At 38.0% G+C, this 7,339-nt stretch overlaps 1 protein-coding gene across 2 annotated transcripts; it reads left to right on the plus strand.

The window, feature by feature from the left end:
* Positions 1-1,355: 1,355 nt before the first annotated feature.
* LOC130954065 (pentatricopeptide repeat-containing protein At3g09650, chloroplastic) lies at positions 1,356-6,660 on the plus strand. 2 transcript variants are annotated; one of them, XM_057880802.1, is made up of 3 exons: positions 1,356-2,024; positions 3,376-3,442; positions 3,649-6,660. In XM_057880802.1, exon 3 carries the CDS (start codon positions 3,993-3,995, stop codon positions 6,255-6,257), a length of 2,265 nt encoding a protein of 754 aa, XP_057736785.1. In that variant the 5' UTR covers positions 1,356-2,024; positions 3,376-3,442; positions 3,649-3,992; the 3' UTR covers positions 6,258-6,660. The 2 variants fall into 2 exon arrangements, with proteins under 2 accessions (XP_057736785.1, XP_057736786.1); XM_057880803.1 differs by lacking the exon at positions 3,376-3,442.
* The last annotated feature ends 679 nt before the right edge of the window (positions 6,661-7,339 follow it).

The following is a 7,339-nucleotide window of genomic DNA, read 5'->3' on the forward strand; positions in this document are numbered from 1 at the left end:
ATTTTATATTAGTAATTTGACAAATCAAAATATGTCATCCGATATTTTTTTACAATTAAAATATTTTAAATATAAAAGTATACACGTTAAATTATTTTAAATTTTAGATAACGAATGTTAAAATTAATTATTAATAAAAATTTTGACTTTTTCATATAAAAATAATAACTAAAAATCTTATTATTTAATTTTTTATCAACAGATATCTTGGTCTTCTTAGCTAGAGACTTTTGTTAACTTACGGCTTTTTTGTAAAAGAAGTTTGATTTTATAAATCTTTTGTGTCATACATAATTTATACTGTCAGAACAAAGTGAACTATAATTTTAAAAAATTTTTATTCCTGTAATGTTATTACGGATAAAAATACTAGTTCTAATATAATACACAAATGCACTAATGCTAACTTAATACATGAATGAAGCTAACTTGATGCATAAATGAACTGATGCTAACTAATGTCACTGGTATGATGAAAACTAAACTAATGTAATTTAACAAATTCTAATATAATACACAAATGCACTAATTCTAACTAATGCTAATTAATGTGAGAAAACTGAACTAATGCAATTTAAGAAAAAAAAAAGTAGGAACAGAACAAGCCCAATTTCTGCAATTTTAATACAAATAATCTAAATTGCATAATACAACAAGTTAACTAGATTTCAAAATACAAACATAATTTTATAAATTAAATTCTCATAATGAAGCATAATAGAAGTATAATGAACTAAATTCTTAAGGACCTATTTGTCCTTCGAATTTTATTTGCAAAATGACATCAAGAACTTATTTGTCCTTCGAACTTTATTCCCCTTTCAACGTGGCACCGTAACGGACACCTGAACACCGTTTCATCCACGTCAGCCAGTTCCGTTTAGTGTATGAGAGGCAAATAGACAAAAAGATTAAATTGTCATCCGTTTATTAAAATCAGGAACTTTTTGTATTTAAATTTTATCAGAAATATATTTGTCAAAAATTTAAAAAGCCAATAACAGTCATTTTCCCTAAATCTAAAATATCTTATTTGAAGAATTATTAAATTTTTTTTATTTTATTTAAGAAAAAATTCCTTTCACCATGTCTGACCCTTTTTGTGAAAACCGGGCGAAGTTCAGTTTGGTTCTCGGCCAATTTAATGGGTTTCTTTAACAGTTTTTAGAATGACGATTTTCAGCATGGATCGAACCATAAGGTTCTCCGATTTCCGGTCGAACTGGTTTGACCGGCCGGTCTGATCCGGTTTTTAAAACCATGCGGCTTAATCCCCTTTCGCTCACCCCTCTCGGGCAGCCACACTTCCCCCATCTCTCAACGCTGCGCATCAATCTTCTTCCCCTTCTGTCCGTCGCCATCTTCATCCACCCAGTGCCGCCGCAACCCACCGAGCCCCACCCAGTTCTTCTTCTTCCCCTCGAGCCCCACACACACCCACCGAAGCCAGCCTCTCCTCCCTTCTTTTTCTTCCTTTTCTTCCCCTTTCCCCTTCGGCTTCACCATCACATCGCAGTCCTCAGAGCCGCCGAACCGCCATCTTCTTCGTGCTCCACCATCACCGTCGGCCTCTCCTCCACCCACCATCATAAACCCACCGAAGCCTTTCCCCTGTTTCTCGCCTCGAATCAGAACCCACCGGCGTCAGCCCCTTACTCCTACCCTTCTTCTCCCTCGACTGAGCCACCACTGCCGTCGAGCCCTTCCCCTCTGTGACCCAGCATCGCGGCGACTCTCTCTCACAGACCTCCTTCTCTGTCTCTCTCCATCTCCCTGTTTCGCGAACTAGAGTCACCACAAGCGCTGCCTCTCCCTCTAACCCAGCATCGAGGAGCTCACCTCTGTTTCTCCACCGCATTGCCCTCCGAGACGCACTCCATCCCTGTTCTCCAGTTTCCGGCCAGCAATTCACCAACGCCGGCACCACCCTGAAGCTGCAACACCACCCGGTGACGCCGCTGGTCACTGCCACTACAATTGCATCTTCCCTCCCTGATCATTTCTTACTCTGTTCTTCATTACAGGTTCTTGAACAACTCTTTTTCAATTCCTTTAATTTTAGTTTAATTTGGTTTAGGTTCAATTAGAGTTTCAATTTTAATTTTTGAATCAGTTTTAAAGTTAGTTCCGTTTAGTTTTCTAATCTTAGTAGATTTAGGTTGATTACATTAGGTTAGATTTAATACATTAGGTTTTAGATTGTTGAAGTGTTTGGAATTGTCTGATTGTGTTAATTGCCGTGTTGATCACTATTTTGCTGAGAAATTATTGCTGTGATTGTTTGATTGTATGGAGATTCTCTGTTTTATTGCTGATTTTGATGAATTTTGATGCTGAAATTGTTCCAGTGATGTTTGATTGCGTTAATTCACTGCGTTAAGGTTGTTTTTGCCGAAAACTTGCTGCCGTTAGTTGGATTTAGAGTAGAATCAGGATTTTTGGGTGTTAGTTTGTACGTAATTAATCATGTTATTATGATTCTTGTGTTTGAATTTCATTTGGTTCGGATTGTTTGCTGATTTGCTGCTGAGTTTCTGCAATATGTTGTTGATTTTGTGTAATTGATGTGAATTTGGTGAATTGAAGTTGAAAGAAGGCTTGGTTGTGTTATTTGAGTTGTTTGATGCATTTGCACGCCACGTGTTCGATAAACTGTCTCAGAGAACTTTTAATGAATTTTTGGTTCAATCTTTGAAAATCAATGTTCGTTTGCATGTAATTATTCTTAATATGCATTGATGTGATTGTAAATGTTTATTCTTGATTCTTTGACGGATATTGGTGCTGAATTTGTGTTATATATGGTGAATTGTGTGAATTGATGTTGAAAAAATGCTTGTTAGGGCTATTTTGTGTTGTTTATGCCTTTGGAAGCCAAGTATTCGATAAAATGTCTCTATGACTATCTTGGATTTTGAATTACATGTTGTAGCTATCATGTGATTTAAAAGGCTTGATTCTTTGGCATGATTCATTGTTGAGATGAATATTTGTGATAAAGAATTGGGTAAAGTGCTAAAAAATTTTCATTGATTGAGTTTTGAGTACATGTGTTGTCTGTAAATGTCATGTTGGTTTCTTTGAAATTTGAATTTCAATCACTACATATCATATGCTAAAACTCTTCTTTTGGACAATCCATCACAATTGCATCAATTCTTTGATTGCCTAAATGTCCTTAAGCTCTTTTAACTTGTTTGTTTGTTTTATTTTGCCAGTATTATTTAAGGCATCTTAGGCATACTAAAATGAGTGAATTCAATGCTTGCTTTGTACATGTGTGACATATAGCTTTTCAAGAGCTAGTGTGTGAGTTATAAACCGCTCGCAAACTTAGAATTCATGAACTATTCTTCATTTTAATTTGTTCTCCAGTTCTTCTGGCCTCGTCACCTCCGTCATAGCATCTCCCTCGTCCTTTCCAATGGAGCCTCGGCCTCAGGTTTGTTTTGATTTTCTTTGTTCTGATTCTGATTTTTTTGAAATTCTGGTTTAGTCTTGTTGATTCTGATTTGTAATAAATATTTGACTGGGTTATTCTTGATTCTTTGGTTGGGTTGTTGATTCTAATTTTATTTTTTAATTTTAAATTTTTTTGTTCTGTTCTATTGATTATATTTCAATTCTGTTTTTTCAATGTAAATGCAGGAAAGAGAAGGTGAATGAGAGAGAATTTGTGAAATCGTTGCAGCCTTGCAGGACATGGAACTTTTTTTGAATAAGCGACATAAAAACCAAAAACCGAATCTAACCAATTAAAGGTTTGGTTGGTCTCCCAAAAAAAGTCGAACCAAACCAAACCGAATATTTTATGTGTAATTAGTTCGGATGACTTTTCTTCTAAAAACCGAACCAAACCGCAAACCGAACACTCCTACTCGCACCCACAAACCCACTCAAATATCTTTCCCTCGCTTATCCTCACATACACAACCTCTGCAATTTACACAACTCATTACGACTTTGCTTAATTATCAAATGAGAAGCAAACCATGAACGGAATACTACAACCTCTTCCTTCATCATCACAAACAACCTCACCTCCTCCTCTTGCTTCTTATTCCTCTAAACCATACCCATTCCCTTACACTTTCCCTTCTCCATTCAAATTCCCCACCACGTGCTCCTCCCTCGCGTGCACCCCCTCCCCCACCACCATCACCACCAAGCTCACACACCTCACAACCACAGCCGAAAGCCAAGACCAGAACCTTCTCTATCTCTTACGTCAGCGAAAAACAGAAGAAGCATGGGAACTGTATTCTAATCTCCAACACCTTCCAAATTCAACATGTTTGAGTCGCTTAGTTTCTCAGCTTTCTTTTCAGAAAACCATTTCGGGGCTCAAGCGTGCCCAGTCTATTGTCACGCGCCTCCGACATGAACGCCAGCTCCACCGCCTCGATGCCAACTGCCTCGGACTCCTTGCTGTTGCCGCCTCCAACGCCGGTCACACGCTCTACGCCGCCTCCGTTCTCAAGTCCATGCTCCGTTCCGGCTACCTCCCTAACGTCAAGGCCTGGTCAGCCGTCGTCAGCCGCCTCGCCGCTTCCGATGACAATGGCCCCGCCGAGGCTCTCCGTCTTTTCAAGGGCGTCACCCGCCGCCTTCGAAAACTATCCAGTGGCGGTGTAGTCGCCGCAGCATCAATGCCTGACACCGCCGCATTCAATGCGGTGCTTAATGCCTGTGCCAATTTGGGTGACTCTAACATGTTCTTGCAGGTGTTCAATGAAATGCCTCAATACGACGTCGTTCCTGATGCGTTCAGTTACAACATTTTGATGAAGCTGTGTTGTAGAACTGGTAGGAAGCACTTGCTTGTTTATGTTTTGGAGAGGATTCTTCAATTAGGGATTCCATTTTGTGTCACAACTTTGCATTGCATTGTTGCCTCTTATGTTGATCTTGGCGATTTAGAAACTGCTGAGAGATTGGTTCAAGCAATGAGGGAAGGAAGAAGGGATCTTTCTAGGATAATAAGGGAAAGAGAAAGAGAAATTGAGTTGAATTTAGAAGAATTAAGTGAGAGTGATGATAACGATGCTGATGTTGACGTTGAGAATGCTTTTGCGGAATTGCTTCCGAATTTCATGGAATCTAACAGTTGCAATGATTTGCCGGTTTTGCCAAAAGCTTATGCTCCAAATACTAGAATGTACACCACCCTGATGAAGGGTTATATGAAGGCTGGGAGGGTTACTGATACTGTGAGGATGCTAGAGGCAATGCGCCGGCAGGACGATGCTGGTAGCCATCCTGATCATGTTTCTTATACCACCGTGGTTTCGGCACTTGTGAAGGCTGGTTACATGGACAGGGCACGGCAAGTTCTTGCTGAAATGATGAGGATTGGCGTGGCAGCGAATCGGATAACATATAATGTTCTTCTTAAGGGTTATTGCAATCAATTTCAGATAGATAAAGCAAGAGAGTTGATTAAGGAGATGGTTGATGATAGAGGTATTCAGCCTGATGTTGTGTCCTATAATATACTCATTGATGGGTGCATATTGGTTGATGACAGTGCTGGGGCTCTCGGCTTCTTCAATGAAATGAGAACAAGAGGGATAGCTCCCACCAAGATTAGTTACACGACTTTGATGAAAGCTTTCGCATTCTCTGGTCAGCCGAAGCTGGCTCACAAGGTCTTCGATGAAATGTTGAATGATCCTCGAGTGAAGGTGGATGTGATTGCATGGAACATGTTGGTCGAAGGATATTGTAGGTTGGGTTTGGTTGAAGAAGCAAAGAAAGTGATTCAAAAGATGAAGGACGAGGGGTTCCACCCTGATGTGGGAACTTACGGAAGCTTTGCAAATGGAATCGCATTGGCAAGAAGGCCAGGAGAGGCACTTTTGCTTTGGAATGAAGTGAAGGAAAGGTGGGAGATGGTAAAAAAAGGTTCGAAACATAATTCTTGTGTTCCTCCATTGAAGCCAGATGAAGGGCTTTTGGATACCTTGGCTGATATATGTGTGAGGGCTGCATTCTTTAGAAAGGCTTTGGAGATTGTGGCTTGCATGGAAGAAAATGGTATATCTCCAAACAAGACCAAGTTTACTAGAATCTATGTGGAGATGCATTCAAGAATGTTCACGAGCAAGCATGCTTCAAGGGCAAGGCAAGACAGGAGAATAGAGAGGAAAAGGGCAGCTGAGGCTTTTAAGTTTTGGCTTGGGTTGCCAAATTCTTATTATGGAAGTGAGTGGAGGTTAGAACCTATTGAGGGCTATGATGATACCACCTCCTCATAGTTTTGTTTATGCATCTCCACCATCCAACCAACTGACCAAGGCCATACTGGAGGCTATGGCTCAGTTTATGGTGCGAACTATGGCTACTGAACTGGGCAGTTCTACAAAATCTGCTCATTGTTAATAGTGTAGAATGCTAGGAACAGATTGATGTAATAATTTGACAAACATTAGGACACACTGCTACTTCTTTTTCTTATTCTTTTGATTTTCCTGAATTTGTAATTAACTAACTGATTTTTGTATACTTTCTGTTTGTATTGGTAGTCATTTGGAAAGGCTAGACAGACTCTCCATGGCCGGATGTATTATTTACTTGTCTTGGAAAGTTGGTGCACCTATGACCATATGATGTTACTTGCTTTGCGTCAATTAAGTGTAATTTCTTCCAAGGGGTCCATAATTACGTGCTAGTTAAATATAAAGTCATTGATATTAGATAATTGACATGAAATGTGGGCAAAGTTATGCTTAATTAATTAGAGTTAGCTTTGCATATAATATGATTAGTTATTTGGGACTTTTTGTCTGAAACAGATCAATTTTTGGGAAAGCAATGGAAGGTAATTTTTTTTCCTCCGTTTTTGAACGTGACGAAGCATTCAGTTTTGCAGTTAACTCATGTTTTGGATGTTTGTGGGTATTTGCTCAATTTAAGTAAACAGTTTAATTAAACTATTTTTAAAAAAATAGCTTAAACAATAAAAATTTATATTAAAAGTTGCTTATAAATAAGTTATTTTGTATTTGATTTTTTAGTTTTAAAAGTATTTATTTTAAAAGAAATGTGATAAAAAGTTTTTTATTATGAAAGAAATTATTTTTTTTTAACTTTTGCACTTAAATAGTTTTTTAGAAAATTACAATTTAATTTTAAAAATTACACTAAACATTAATACTACTACTTTTCATAAGTTAAAAGCTCAAAAAAAAAAAAAATAATTTTTCAAGCTTTCCAAACGAACCCATGGTGTGTTTTTGACTTTTTGGGAATATGCTCTTTGTAATGTTAAATTATTGTGTGTTTCTTTTACAGTTGATGCGTTAGTTACAAATAATTTCAAATTTAAAAAAGTTCAAAT

This window comes from Arachis stenosperma, chromosome 10 (assembly GCF_014773155.1).
Source record: "Arachis stenosperma cultivar V10309 chromosome 10, arast.V10309.gnm1.PFL2, whole genome shotgun sequence".
Taxonomy (NCBI): domain Eukaryota; kingdom Viridiplantae; phylum Streptophyta; class Magnoliopsida; order Fabales; family Fabaceae; genus Arachis; species Arachis stenosperma.

What these genes read in the sequence shown, in the direction of transcription:
- LOC130954065 (XM_057880802.1), top strand. Translation starts at nt 3,993, where the DNA reads ATGAACGGAATACTACAACCTCTTCCTTCATCATCACAAACAACCTCA.